Genomic DNA, 14,758 nt, shown 5'->3' with positions numbered 1-14,758 from the left:
TTAAATGCTTTTGCAGTCAAAGATGAGAATCGGCCCTTCACTGTGAACCATGGCTGTGCCATGAACACTAAGCAATGGAATTGCTTTCTAGTCTCCAGAAGCTCCAAAATGCATGTACGATTTTATCGAGAACTGCTATAGATTTTGAAGTTAATCACCATAATTAAATTCTTACTTTCAACAAATTCCAACTATTAACACAAACTGCCGAGTAATTGAAACTCTATAAAACATCGACAACGACTTTGACCCAATCATTATCTGTTAAAATGGTATTATAGAGCTCGAAAAATGTTTGCCAAGTCCAAGTCAATTATACTAGTGTATTTGGACTTTTGAGCCGAATAGAAATTATTTCCAATTATAAGAGCTGAAACAACTATATATATGTGTATATATATATTTATGCGCCAAGTGCCAACAATAATACTATTGCTAGTTCTGATGCCTCAAAAACTTTTCTTAGCAAACTCTTTTATACTAGTGTATTTGGACTTTTGAGCCGAATAGAAATTATTTCCAATTATAAGAGCTGAAACAACTATATATATGTGTATATATATTTATGCGCCAAGTGCCAACAATAATACTATTGCTAGTTCTGATGCCTCAAAAACTTTTCTTATCAAACTCTTGATTTTTCTGGCTCCTTTTTGTTTGCTTTCTTTAATCTTGAACAAAACTTGTTTGTAGTATTGCCTCCACTCCACAAGATGTTGCCAACTAGTGGATGGTCTCTTAAACTTCCACGCGCAATATTTCTTGTGCTGTTACTGCAAATACAACTGGTATTTGGGTTAGTGAACACAAAAGTTGGCGATCCTCAGATTAGGTGCATTGATAAAGAGAGACAAGCACTGGTCTCCTTATTTCAGAGCAGCTCGTCTAATTGGCTTCCTTGGCTGACTGAAGAAGATTGTTGCAAATGGGAAGGTGTCCATTGCAGCAATCAAACAAACCATGTGATTGCAATTCACATTCCGCCTCAACAAGTCATCGGTTACTCGCTTGCACAAGGCGCGATTAACCGTTCGCTGATTGAGCTGCAGCAGTTGGAGAGTTTGAACCTCAGCTCTAATTACATTCGCCAAATCCCGCCGTTCCTCGGTTTTCTCGGTAATTTAAGGTACCTCGATCTCTCCAACACCGATGTAAGTGGTGCCATTCCGACTGAGCTTGGAAATCTTTTCAACATAAAATATCTTGATCTCAGTGGCAATAGTTATGCTCAAGTCCAAAACCTCAAATGGCTTTCTAATCTATCCTCTTTAGAATATCTTGATCTAAGCCTACTTAATCTGAGTAAATCCCATGATTGGTTACAAACCATAAATGGGCTTCCTAAGCTAAGAACCTTAAGATTAGGTGGCTGTGTTCTTCCTGCTCCTACTGTCTCATCACTTTCCCACACAAGTTATTCAAATTCTCAACCCATCCTTGAAGAAATTGATCTTCATGGAAACTATTTGACCTCTTCAATATTCCCATGGTTATTCAGCCATAGTAGTACCAAGATTTTCTATCTTAATGTTTCCAATAACCAGCTAAATGGTGTGATTCCTGAAGCTTTTGGCAACATGAATCTTCTACAATTTCTTGATCTCAGCAACAACCAACTTGAAGGTGGGATTCCCAAGTCTTTTGGAAATCTATGTAGTTTGAGGGAGTTGTATCTAATGGGAAATCGAATTAGCGGACAGCTCGACACGTTTATTGAAACGTTGTCTAAATGTTCCCGAAATTCATCAGTATCTTTGAGTCCTAGCTCCAATGAAACTATGGAGCTATTCCTCAACAGTACAAGACTTTCGTTAAAAGTTTTGGATCTTGGTAACAACTATTTAAGTGGAACGGTACCAGAAGTTATTGGAAACTTCACTGAGCTAGAGGTTTTTCATGTTGGTGAGAATTCTCTGAAAGGTGTTATTTCCGAATCTCATTTCTCGAAGCTTTCGAAGTTGAGGTATTTGGACTTGTCTTCCAACTCCTTACTTTTAAACTTCACTGATGATTGGGTTCCTCCCTTTCAGTTGGACACCATAAAAGCGAGTTCTCTCAATTTAGGACGTCGTTTCCCGAAATGGATTCAAACTCAAAACAACTATTCTGAGCTTGACATTTCTAATGCTTCCATTTCCGGAACCATTCCTACTTGGTTATGGACTCTTTTATCTTCCAAATCATGCCGAATCAACCTCTCTCACAACCAACTTAGTGGAAGATTACCAAATTTGTCAATAGACTTGCCAAGTTTGCCTGAACTAAATTTGAGTTCAAATCAATTGGAAGGTCCAATTCCATCATTTCTATCGAATGTGAAATCTTTGGACCTCTCCAATAATAACTTATCGGGGCCTATTTCTTTCCTATGCACGGGTAGAAGCTTGCCGGAGATCACGTTTGTCGATCTTTCAAATAATCAATTGTCAGGAGAGTTACCAGACTGTTGGGGCCTTTTCAGATATCTAGTCATTCTTGATGTCGCCAACAACAATTTATCTGGGAAGATTCCTGCCTCAATGGGGGCTTTGGGGAATATTCAAGCATTGCAATTACGCAACAACAAGTTCTTTGGGGAATTGCCTGCGTCTTGGTTTTGCCCCAAGTTACAAGTTCTTGATCTTGGAGGAAATGAAATTTCAGGACCAGTACCGGAATGGATAGGAGATGGATTTCCGGATTTTTTGATCGTCCTTAGCCTTCGATCGAATAACTTTTCTGGAAGCATACCATCAAAGCTATGTCACTTGGCTTACATTCAACTTTTTGATCTGTCTGGGAACAACATTTCTGGTGAAATTCCCAAATGCCTTAACAACCTCACAGCACTTACTGAAAGAAGTCAGAAACCCAATATGACGATCAGAATTCCCTACACAAGTGGGCTTGGAAGTGAAGGTGTTTACAAGAGCACTTTTGATGCGGAATCATCCGTGAATTGGCAACGCAAAGTGTACGAATACAAGAATATCTTGGGACTCCTCAAGTGCATTGACCTCTCAAACAATGCCTTGGCAGGACAAATTCCTGAGGAAATCACTCATTTAGCTGGATTAGTCTCTTTGAACCTGTCATGGAACAGCTTGACGGGTCAAATCCCCCGTGACATCGGTGACTTAAAAGAGTTGACTACCCTGGATTTGTCAAGAAACCGGTTGTACGGTCAAATTCCTCCGAGCCTTTCTCAGATCGATTTTCTCGCTCTGTTGAACTTGTCAAACAACAACTTGACGGGAAGGATTCCAAAAGGCACTCAACTGGGATTAGATGCTGCTTTTTATGCTGGGAATCCTGGACTTTGTGGGTTTCCACTCGAGGAGTGCGAGGCTCCAGAACCAGAAGGCTCTACTCGCAATGAACAAGGAGATGAAGAAGATAGTTTTATAACTCAAGGATTTTATTTTAGCACGGGGCTTGGATACGCTGTTGGAATCTGGGTTGTTATCGGGACTTTGATATTCAGCGACTCCTGGAGATTCAAATATCTGAAGTTCTTGAGTGACATTTATGATTGGCTTTACGTGATGATACTACTGAACAAGGCAAAATTAGAGAGGATGCTCAAAACATAAAATGTACAACTTCCTTCTCTCTCTCTACTCCCCTTCCTCACTCACGCAAAGGAAGGATTCCATGTGTGTATATGTGTATTGTGGAACTCTTGCTGCTCTATGAGAAAATAAAATAAATAAATAAATAAATAAATAAATAAAACCTAGTATAACTGCAAAAACCAATTTCTCATATTTTATTGTTTTGAGTTGCTAATTTAAACAAGCACATAGCAACCCTTCATTTTTCTCTATCGTTTTGTTTTCTGGTACACAATATCAAGCTTATTATGCCTGGTAAAAATGGAATTTAAGAAGGGGGAAAAAAAAAACAAGAAGAAGAAGAAGAATTTTGAGTTGTTTAGCGCATCATTAATAATCTCGCCGCCTACTGTTGGCAAGGTCGCTGACAAAAGAATCATCGTCATTTTCACATTGCTCCAAGTATTTACTGTAAGCAGGATTATGAGCAACTAGTAACCGGAGATACTCTGAAGCTTCTTCCCTGCGACCTACATTGTATAAAGCACTGAAAAAGCAAATTCGTCAACTTAAGACATGGGAAATAAGGACCGCAAATAATCAAGTATGGTGTACACGTTCTTTAACTTATAACACCACTTAATACCTTGAAAGCAATAGCAATGTGTCGAAATAATGGCCTTTGACCTTTGGATCATCTGGTTCTTTCAATTTTCCTACTCTCTCCAAGTGTACCAATCCTTCTTCAATTTTTCCCTATCTCATACACAGTACAAGAGAAGACCAAGCAATGAAGTCTACCATATTTGTATACATTAGTATAAGTAATATCTTTAACTCCTGTTTTATATAAAGTTATAAAAGTGCGCGCACCTGCTGACTATAGGCAGCACCCGCCCATTGAGATGCAATAATTAAATGACCAAGGGTCTCCACTTCTGTAGGAAACCCATCAACCAAGAGCTGATGATCAAGAGAGCAGATTCAGATCAATGAATAAACAAAGAGATAAACTAAGAAAGAGCTATTCTGAGCTGAATCTCAAAAAGAAGCAAAAGGAGGGCACAAGAGCCAATCCTAATAAATAAATTACTCAAAAAGCAAGTAGATGTGTACGTACATATCCATAACTCTTATGGTAACAGAGAGATGAAAGTGATTTTTACTCTCAAAGACAATGATACGTAATGCAGAGCAAGCTTGACATGTGAAGACGACATGAGGCAAATATGCGTTCAGAGTTTCATACCTTAGAAATGGCACGCTCCAGGTATTTAATGGCCTCCGCAAGCAGTCCTTTCTGCAATAGAGCTTGACCCATGAGAATCAAACCGTGTTCCGACTCAGGATCCTTGGCAAGTATTAACCTGCAATAATAACATTACTACTTCATGCAGCAGCTATTGACAAGCTGCTACCAAACACAAAGAAATTAAAAAAAAAAAAAATCAGAAGAGAAAAATTCAGATGAGAAGATAGAAATTACTTTATCATATGACTTGCTCTTTCAGCATCTCCTTTTCCTAGTAGTTGGACTGAAAGCTGCCAACAGTCTCAACCATAAAGATACGGAAAAAACTTCCAATAGCATCTGATGTTAATATAGTTTACAAGATCAGAATTCAAGGTCACTCACGGAAATCAGTTCTAAAGGGGAGAGTTCTTCAACAGATTTTTTTAGCTGTTTTTCAGGTTTACTTGAGGCTATTATCGCAGGAGAACTTGTGCCTACAGAAACTGCAGCTGAGCTAGAATTATCCTTGTCAGGCAGCCCCAACTTTTCACGTACAACAGGATGTTTGAGGGATAATTGCTGCAAGGCGATCATGCAATGTGCGATCAAGAAAGCACTAATTTTTTATAATCAAACTTGCACGAATTGTATGTGCAGCAAGGCTCTAAGAAACTAACAATTCGGATAAGATACATTAAGAACACATTGAGGGCAGTGGTTGCTGAAATCTAAGAAAGAAATCTCGCTTCTGATGCATAGAATATAGATTTTGTTTTGGTAAAACAAACCTAAGGAATTCACTACAAAAGTACAAAGAAACTGTGAACTAAAGACTCAAAGTATCTTATTAGTTCTCTATTTAGAGAAGGATAACATAGAGCAAAGATTCACCTGTATACAAGTTAGTGAACCATTTGTGGCCCAATAGACAAGACTTCCCTGCAAAAACAATGAAGACATTTTACATGTTGTAAACTTGTCAGGGCAAGGTAATAGAGTACTAGTAGTGGAGATGGTCAGGAAAGCAGTATCGATAATAAAGGATTAAAGGAAAGTTGCATACCCCCTTTATAGTTTAGATTCTAGTAATATTAGACTTTTGTACAATGACACATGCATTTTAGAAAACCTTCCCTGCAGAACGAAGGGGGCCTAAATAAAAAAAATGAAAAAATAAACGAAGGGAGATTGCTTGTATACAAATAGTGGAAACCTGGGTCTAACTATTTTTTAGTTTCCCAAATTATTTAGGCTTGTCACGTCACTGCAATAATCTTATTATATCAGATTACATTACTGCCTTTTCTCAGTTAATAGCCCAATACAATCTTGATGCAATGCCTCAGAGAGAGCAGGTAATGCAATATATATAACAGATCCTAAGTTTAAATTACCTGGGGTAAAAAGTAGTAACAAGTAAAAAACATAGGCAGCGTCAAGAAATCCAGATAGTGCTTGTAGTACTGCACGAGGTTGACAGCTCAAATCATTTTCAGGAAGTAAAATACTTTAACCGCATTTAAAAGACCACTGCAATTATACTAATTATGAAATACATAAACTAACAAGATTTTATTGAGGAGAAAAGATATCATAACATAGCAATCTCATAGCAAATTATAACTAATACAATTGTCTACTTACTTTTACTAACACGTCAAGTAGGCCAGTTGCTTTTTTAACGGAAGATGTCCGAAAAGCAATCTGAAAAGTTAAATAATCACAGATCAGCCATGCTCTTTCAAATCAGTGTTCTAACTAACATATGCCACGATCCACTTGTGCAGAATATGACATCAATCAAAGAATCTATATTTACTAGTTAACGCAGGGCGAGAAACCCTCATGGCTCATGGAATTCAAGCCTGTTCACCAAAAAGGGAGGTGGAAAGGGGGGAAATAGTGAGAACATATATAACTTTCATATTTCTAATCCGTCATAAGCAATACCTGAGCATTGGTATAGTGCAAAGCAGCAATTACTACAGGAAATATGACGCCTGGAGCACCATGAGAATATTCAGTCAAATTCTGGAACCATAAAGTGCCACCCTGAAATGAATGCCGCAAAACGTTCACGTTGATCAAACAAATTTGTAAATACATTGTACGTTTATACAGCTTCCCTTATGAAAACAATTGCATAACCGAAAAAAAAAAAAATGGTTTCCAACTTTAAGAGTATAAGGAATTAGTGAACTTTAGGGTGGATTGCCCTAAATATTGAAACTCAACTTTAATAGTGAACTTTAGTCAAATTCTTAGTGAACTTTACGATGAATGTATGCGTGCATCATAGTAAATATATAAAGTCTTACACTATCAAACCCAGGGTGATGATCCAGCGACATGCTTCGTATAGTTGTCATCCACAAGATAAAGCATGGGACCTGGAAATGAATTCATTGTCAAAGGTAATATATTCGGAAAGGAAGTTGTTATATACTAATATCAATCCAATAATCTAAGAACAGAAATACCTGGACACAGACGTACGGAAAGAACCATAAGAATGAGGGACACCCAACTGCTTTTCTTTCCTTCTGAAAGAGTTGAATTTGATCAATGTAACTCTTTCCTGAAAGAGGCAGTGGTATTGGAGAAGGCACTATGAGAGATTGTTAGAACCAAAAGGAAGTTAATTTCAAACACTATAAGTAATTAGCTCACAAAAAAATAAAAAAAATAAAAAAAAAATCGAATAAAGTGCAAAGTAAAGAACTCACATTTATGAAATAATTCTCCAATTCGTTTTAACTTGTGAAGTTGGAAGATAAGCAGAGGGAACAGAGTAGCTCTGAGAGCTACTGTGGAGGAAACAATAACTAGCCACCTATGATCGTTTTCAAGTTAGTAAACAACAACAAAATGGATGAAGGAATTTTGAACAAACTATAAAGCAATCTGTAAATAAAGCAAAGAACTTTTAGGAGAAAAATCAAAATAAAGCTCACCATGGCAAGCCAGTGAATTCATGGAAGCCATCAAGCAAGGAAATGAGCGCACGAACCGGAAGGATCGATTCTTCGCCGGCACTAGATAAGCCGGCATCGACAAGCTTCGACTCGGGAACCAACTCAGTCAACTTAGTGATCGAGTCGACATCGAATCCACCGGCTTCTGTAAACTCTGAATCGTCGTCGGCGCGAGTGAAAATCGATCGAGAGTAGAACGGACCGAGAGCTCCGGCGAGTGAATTCGCAGTTCTTGACGGGAGAGTTAGTCTGTCGAGGTGGGAAAAGGGATGGAGAGGATTAAGGAGAGTGGTAGAATTAGGGTTCGGGTTTGTGAGAAGGTGGTATTGACGAGAATGAGAGAGAGTGGAGAGGTAGGTTGTGGGAATTGAGGGACGGAGACGGCGGAGGATCTTGTGGGTCGCCATTGACGGCCAAGTAAGAAGGAACTGAGAACTAAGACCTACGGCGACCTTGAGCCATTAAGAAGACGATCAAAACGACATCGTTCATGAAAATGCCATAAAATCGAAACGACAGTAAATGTAAAACGACATAAACTACAATAAATATAGAATTCAAAACGACAATAATATTGAAACGTGGACAAATGGAAATGGGCAAATAACGGCAGGAGAGCAGACCAGTAAGAAAACGACATTTAACAATAAACCGAAAATAGATGAGAAAACGACTAAACCAATGACGACGTTTTATTATTTGTATGGGCACGTTTTCTTTTTCACATTATTGATTATCCAATTATGTTATTTGATATATATATATATATATATATATTTTTTTTTTTTTTACGGTAGGCCAACCTACTAATTACAATTTTTAATTATTAGATTTGATTCAAATTACATCAAATTAAAAAAATATGCTGAATATATAAATTTTAATGTAAATCTGACAGTTGAAAAATAAAGGACTACGGTAATTTATTTTTTTAGAAACTATGAAAGAAATTCCATCTTTTTGGGTAACAAAACTTTCTTTTTATGAACACATTAGGAAAAAAAAAATCAGAATTAGCCCCAAGAAATAAGAAGCTAAGCAAAACCAACACGATAAAAGCGAGAGGAAACTTCTACAAATATGCTACAAATTTGAAGAGGTTGGTTTGGCTGCGCGTTGTAATCCAGCCAAAGAAATCAACACTAACATATTCCTCATATTGACATATGTACGACCTTGCGAAACGACCAACATCTTTGTAACAAAAAATTACACTAGCGTTCTATAAGTTCTTAGGGTATGTTTAGTACGAAAATTTAAATTAAGATAATTCTAATTATGATTCTGAAATCAGAACTATGATTCATAATTTTAAGTTTAAATTATGATTCTAAAATTATAATTCAGAATCAAGAATTTGAATAACTTTAAATCAAGAGCGGGTGGTTTTAAAATCATGATTTAAACTAGTTTAAAACATCACATCAAATTTAAAATCATGATTCAAAATCATCTAAACCAAACACTAATTTAAAATTATAATCAAAATTACTGTAAACAAACTGATTCTGAATCATAATTCAAAATTATAATTCTAAATCTATATACTAAATACACCCTTACTTATTACTTCAAAGCGGTGGAGACTAGTGGAATTAGTGTGTGATTTTCTCTGTCTTGTAAAAAGAAACGGAAAAAAAAAAAAGTAAATAAATCAGTCATGCTCAATATAAGATATAAGTTTGGAGTCTTCACAGAGAACAAACCAATTGATATCAAAGCTTTTTGGTTCACTAAACAACATTATGAACCTTGAAAAGCACTCATTGGTTATAGCACATGCACAAGCTCATAACAGCAAAACACAAGTTTTTCAGAGATTTCTAACTTGCGTTTGTACGTACTATGAACTCCCGCGGTAATACAAATAATACGAGGAGATTAATAAAACTACAGGTTCTGGATATGTGTAATCAATGATACTCGATTGTTGAAAGCTCTGTATTGGTTATTATGCGACACCTTAAAGATCCTTTTAAACAATTGAGTTCAAAGAATCACATACAACGGATCAGTTGCCAGCAAAAGCAACAACAACCAATCATTCAAGTGAAAGAAGAAGAAGAAGAAGAAAAAGACACAAAAAAGCAAACACGCAAATGACTGAACCATTATGCAGGTTTCTTCTCAACCTATCGCTCAACCACTGCTCACAATATACATGGAGAACTGAGGAGAACATATACAGTTGATTCACCGGATGTAATGACAAGATCGAGATTTTTCTCATGTAGTGTTTCATCACATCTCTATATCTTCCAAGTCTGGAAGAGGGAAACGAAGGATTGCTGCAATGCCAGTTATCTGCGCCAGTTCTGTTAATTCATGTGATAATTAGAAAGATTGAACCAAAATGGTTTACAAGAAATTGCCAGTGTAAAAGTAGCTTGCAAAATAAATTACTCTTTTTCGACCCCAATCCATTGAAAAGAAAATTCAAGTCTTTAATATAGCTTTTCAGCCATATGCCATTACAACGAAACAAGAAATTAAAGGTTCAGAATAGTAATACTCACGCTCTCCGGAGACGTGCAAAGATGAAAATATATGGACAGTACCACCCGAATCCTTCACTGACTTGACTAAATTGACATACTTTCGCCTGGCTGCGATATCAGCATTCCTAAGATTGAACCAAAATGGTTTACAAGAAATTGCCAGTGTAAAAGTAGCTTGCAAAATAAATTACTCTTTTTCGACCCCAATCCATTGAAAAGAAAATTCAAGTCTTTAATATAGCTTTTCAGCCATATGCCATTACAACGAAACAAGAAATTAAAGGTTCAGAATAGTAATACTCACGCTCTCCGGAGACGTGCAAAGATGAAAATATATGGACAGTACCACCCGAATCCTTCACTGACTTGACTAAATTGACATACTTTCGCCTGGCTGCGATATCAGCCTTCCTGCCCACCAAGAAACTCGTGTTAAATAAAACTTTTAAAAGTTAAATTATGTACTCTGGTTAAAGATAAGAAAATAAAAGGAGGCAACCACCAAACACCTGAATTTTGTTAGTCAAGTTCATATATGTTGAAAAAGATAAAATCAATGACAAAAAAACAAAAGACAAAAAAACTATGCTTAGTACTACCAACCCAGTATAAAATATAAATCACGTGTCCATGAGTTTATTTATCATTAGTAACACAAATATTCCATTTAGCCTGCATGAGATCCCAAACTTAATACTTAATACCATCTTTAATAGTACTAACCTGAAGAGATCGTCTGTGATTAGCAGTGTTTGAACAGCCATGCGCTCATGGGCAACCTCAACATGCTTGGGTCCATAACATGCTCGAGCTGGATCCTATCCAACTCAGACAACAATTTAATTACAACCTAAATCTTTATGGAAAATTCCTTTCATTTTCAGAAAGGAAAAAGGAAAATGAAAACCACACAGTGAATGATAATTTATTGTAATATCATTTAAATATTTCGCGAAAATAAAAGTTTTCGATCATTTTCCATAGATTACTAGAGCAGGAAAACTCTATAATAAAATGTATAATATGACATTCACAGGTTCTAAATTTAAAAATAATATAATAATTAAAATAAAAAGAACCTGACATTTGAAAGCATGCTGAAGAAATCCTCAAGAGCTCGGACCTGAAGAAAAGAAGTTAAAGAGTTGTGGGGTTAGCCAATCAAAGTCGGATAAGATTTGTCTTTTCTTTTCTTTTTGTTGGATGCATATAGAAATACCTAAAAATAACTATAACACGAATGAAAAAAGGCCTACTACGACTTGTTAACAAAAGGAAACCAGCAAAAAAGTAAACCAAACTGGGTAAAATACCTCTTGTGCTGCTTTAGTATCTTTGATCATATTCATGACATTGGGAGCATCCAGAACCTCTCTCAAACTATGCCTGTGTAGCAAATATGATCTCAAATATTACGAGCAAAAATAACTGAAAATAAAAAAATAATAATAAAAAAAAGGAGCGTCAAATGAATTATAATATTAACAAATGCCCTACAGCTGATTTTGTGGAACTGTCCAACTCAACAAATACAAAACGTTGACTATATTTCAGATTTCAACCATCCCACTAAAAATATATAAAATAAGTATCGTGGAAGAACGGATGATTTGACTAAGTATCTCAGTTTTTGCAAGAAATGTGAGCACATGGCACCAAACTAATAAAATGACCATACTTGTATCCTGAGCTTGTATGCACAAGAATTATGCGCGACTTGTTCTCAATAATGGGTCTCAGTTGTCTTCTCTCCGCCTCCAATAGTAAGTGACGATGAAACTGATCCTGAAACACATTAAAACAAACCAATAGTGCACAGAGTTTTCTACTTATTTCTAAATCTAATTCCATAAGTTGTTAACTTACACATAATAGATTAATTAAAATGCTAGCAACCAAAGTTGATTGAAACTAAGGTGAAATAGATCAAGACTGATCACAGACCTTTGTAAAACCTGGGCTAGCAATCACAGCACATCGAACGACATTGAAATCAACATGCTTCAGAAATGCCTAAAAAATAAGAGGCCAAATTTCTTAGATATGACAGATCCTTCCCATAATTTCACGCTTGCGAATACCACGATAAAATTAAAAAGGCATGTAGTTAGAAATAAATCAAGGTTACCTGTAAGACATTCTCAAAGAACTTATTTAATGCCTGCAAAGAGATATGGTGTTAGTGAATGTGAAATCTTTCACAACTACTTGTGCAACAACTCTTTGGGTTAAGCAGTTCGCAATAGAATTGATCCAGGATAAATAATAAGAGAGAGAGAGAGAGAGAGAGAGAGAGAGGAGCAAGAAGTACCGTTTCATAACCAGCAATAGCAGGTCCATGCTTGCGTGGTATTGAAGTTTCTATCCGTGAACGAGTAGTTGTCATACTGCAGTTGCAGCGCTATTAGTTAGCTGTACCATGTGATTTTATCAGTACAAACAAATGATAATAATGAACCGTGCATGATGAAAAGATAGCTCAGTATTAACCAGTGCACATTCTACTCCAACATTGTAATGGAAAAGGCCCAAAAAACAAAGCTTTTCAATACCAGTCTTAAGGGATTTCATATGTCATATTATTTTAGCATTTTGCCCGCACAAAGTTACCAGTTAAGGGGAGGGGTTGATGTAATATAAAAATTTGTGCATGGATCAAAACTCAGCACAGCAAAATAAACAGTATCCACAACAAGGTCACAATACCTTTTACCAACAAGCAGAATATGTGATAATCCTTCTTGCATTAAGACAACAGCTAGATCCGCACTTGCAGCAGGATCTGCAACGCAAATAGAACTTACAAGGAATCAATGCTTGACTTAATTCTTCACGCTTAACAAATTACGTTTCACTACTCAAGCATATATACAACAAAGACTGCGCCAAGAACCCTCTAGGCATCAATAAAAGCTTAACTTTAATAGACAAAGTTTGAAAAATTATAGGATTAACAACGTACCAGAAGCCTGTTGAAGTACATCCAACGCCAATGAATCCCATAAATCCTGAAACATATCGTACATAATATGCGACAAGTCAGTAATGAAGAGTAGTAAATCGCAGAGCCCACATGAGCATATAAAAGAAATATAACGTATTGGCAATACAACTAACATGATATTTTCTGGTTCTGGTAGAAAAGACATAAAAAACGTGTAAGAAGACAACGCGCGAGCAACCGATAAAGAATTAGGTGGACAAAAGCAAGATTATGAAACCATATAGATACGGAATACTGAAAACAGAAGCACACCTTTCTTAATACAAAAGGCCGATTCAGCTCAAGTTCTAAAGTATGGAACGCTCCTATCTGCAATGAGACACTGATAAGTAAGATTTGGCAAAAAATCAGAACCCGCATATGGGTTTTACCGCAATATTTACCTTTACATGTTCATTCTCCAGGATGTTCTTTCCACGTATACGCAAGACAGAACCCACCTTGTCATAATCTGGAACCTAAAAGAACAAAAACACATCAGGAAAAAAATATATCAGATAAAAAATAAAAACTGCCTTTTGAGAAAAATTTAAAATCAAACATGCATATATAGCTTTTTAATATAGAATATACCATTACATCAAACTAGCTTACAATCATAGACATTAAGGTAAATCTTTTCAAGTACCTCTTCAACTTTAATTTCCAACTTCAGCTTTACACGCTCTGCATCTCTTCCACCAGAAGCCGCTTCTCTAATAACTTTCCTGTTATAAAAGGTACATAGTTTTTGTCATCCAAATTACAAACTGCCAATAAATTCCTAATATCCCAGTTCAAGTATTGAACTCAGCGGCTTCTTCCATTTCACAATTAGTTTTGTTTACCCATATTTAAAAAAAAAAAAAAAATCCATTGTAAATATTTTCTCGAAAATTTACCCAACAAAAATTAAAACGATTCAGAATTAATCAGGCCATAACAACAAATAATCGAGCATGTGATTTCTTCCCAACTGAAAAGGAAATATCGAGATTGGAAGAACTAATAGAAAAAATAGGAGATACCTCACAGTTACAGCCATCACAGAGTCCCCAGGAGCTATCAAGTTATAGGCATACCATAAATCATCCGAATCCACAGGTACCATCTGAAACATCACAAATTTCGAGATTACACAAAGTTTCGACAAAAGAAAATTCGGAAATAACAATGGTAAATAGAAAACCTTGACGCTTCCCGGTCCGTCTGGGACAAGGTCCTTACGGACGATTTTCATGGTTTCTTCTCAATTTTTCTGCAAATTCGATTTCTCAGAGAGACGGTTTGACTTTGAGTGCTGGAAGTTCCAACTGAAATGGAAGCCGAGCGACCGACTTAGCCACGAGCCAACAAACCACAGTTGATCCCGAAGCCCAGATCAACCGCGCTGTCTCACTAAGTACGGCCCAACCTCACTGAAGCCCAACCCTAAAAAATAGTGAAAATTAGAGAATGTGAACCTTATAACTCGGTAAAAATCTGAGAAATTATTTTGAAAAAAAAAGGACACAAATTTATTATCTCTTTCACTT

The 14,758-nt window shown here is 36.3% G+C and overlaps 3 protein-coding genes across 3 annotated transcripts; 1 reads left to right on the top strand and 2 right to left on the bottom strand.

Annotated features, from left to right (window-relative positions):
* The first annotated feature begins 713 nt into the window (after positions 1–713).
* On the top strand, positions 714–3,572 carry LOC21398215 (receptor-like protein EIX2). Its single transcript, XM_010112747.1, has one exon. It carries the CDS (start codon positions 714–716, stop codon positions 3,570–3,572), a length of 2,859 nt encoding a protein of 952 aa, XP_010111049.1.
* Positions 3,573–3,730: 158 nt separating this feature from the next.
* On the bottom strand, positions 3,731–8,158 carry LOC21398214 (ALBINO3-like protein 2, chloroplastic). Its single transcript, XM_024175233.1, has 14 exons — positions 7,722–8,158; positions 7,494–7,600; positions 7,248–7,375; positions 7,086–7,157; positions 6,718–6,819; positions 6,412–6,471; positions 6,162–6,230; positions 5,659–5,706; positions 5,170–5,346; positions 5,020–5,075; positions 4,783–4,900; positions 4,407–4,496; positions 4,180–4,289; positions 3,731–4,080 (listed from the first exon to the last, which is right to left on the bottom strand). The coding sequence occupies exons 1-14, from the start codon at positions 8,147–8,149 to the stop codon at positions 3,924–3,926; spliced, it is 1,722 nt and encodes a 573-aa protein (XP_024031001.1). The 5' UTR covers positions 8,150–8,158; the 3' UTR covers positions 3,731–3,923.
* Positions 8,159–9,648: 1,490 nt separating this feature from the next.
* On the bottom strand, positions 9,649–14,642 carry LOC21398213 (protein PELOTA 1). Its single transcript, XM_024175234.1, has 16 exons — positions 14,413–14,642; positions 14,252–14,334; positions 13,873–13,951; positions 13,628–13,702; positions 13,497–13,553; positions 13,203–13,248; positions 12,947–13,022; positions 12,552–12,627; positions 12,369–12,401; positions 12,185–12,253; positions 11,919–12,025; positions 11,554–11,626; positions 11,325–11,363; positions 10,964–11,058; positions 10,259–10,365; positions 9,649–10,057 (listed from the first exon to the last, which is right to left on the bottom strand). The coding sequence occupies exons 1-16, from the start codon at positions 14,461–14,463 to the stop codon at positions 9,984–9,986; spliced, it is 1,140 nt and encodes a 379-aa protein (XP_024031002.1). The 5' UTR covers positions 14,464–14,642; the 3' UTR covers positions 9,649–9,983.
* Positions 14,643–14,758: the final 116 nt, after the last annotated feature.

Source organism: Morus notabilis, unplaced genomic scaffold (genome assembly GCF_000414095.1).
Source record: "Morus notabilis unplaced genomic scaffold, ASM41409v2 Scaffold120, whole genome shotgun sequence".
Classification (NCBI taxonomy): Eukaryota; Viridiplantae; Streptophyta; class Magnoliopsida; order Rosales; family Moraceae; genus Morus; species Morus notabilis.
Note: the sequence above shows the minus strand (reverse complement) of the source record. Positions and strands in the feature narration are given on the sequence as shown.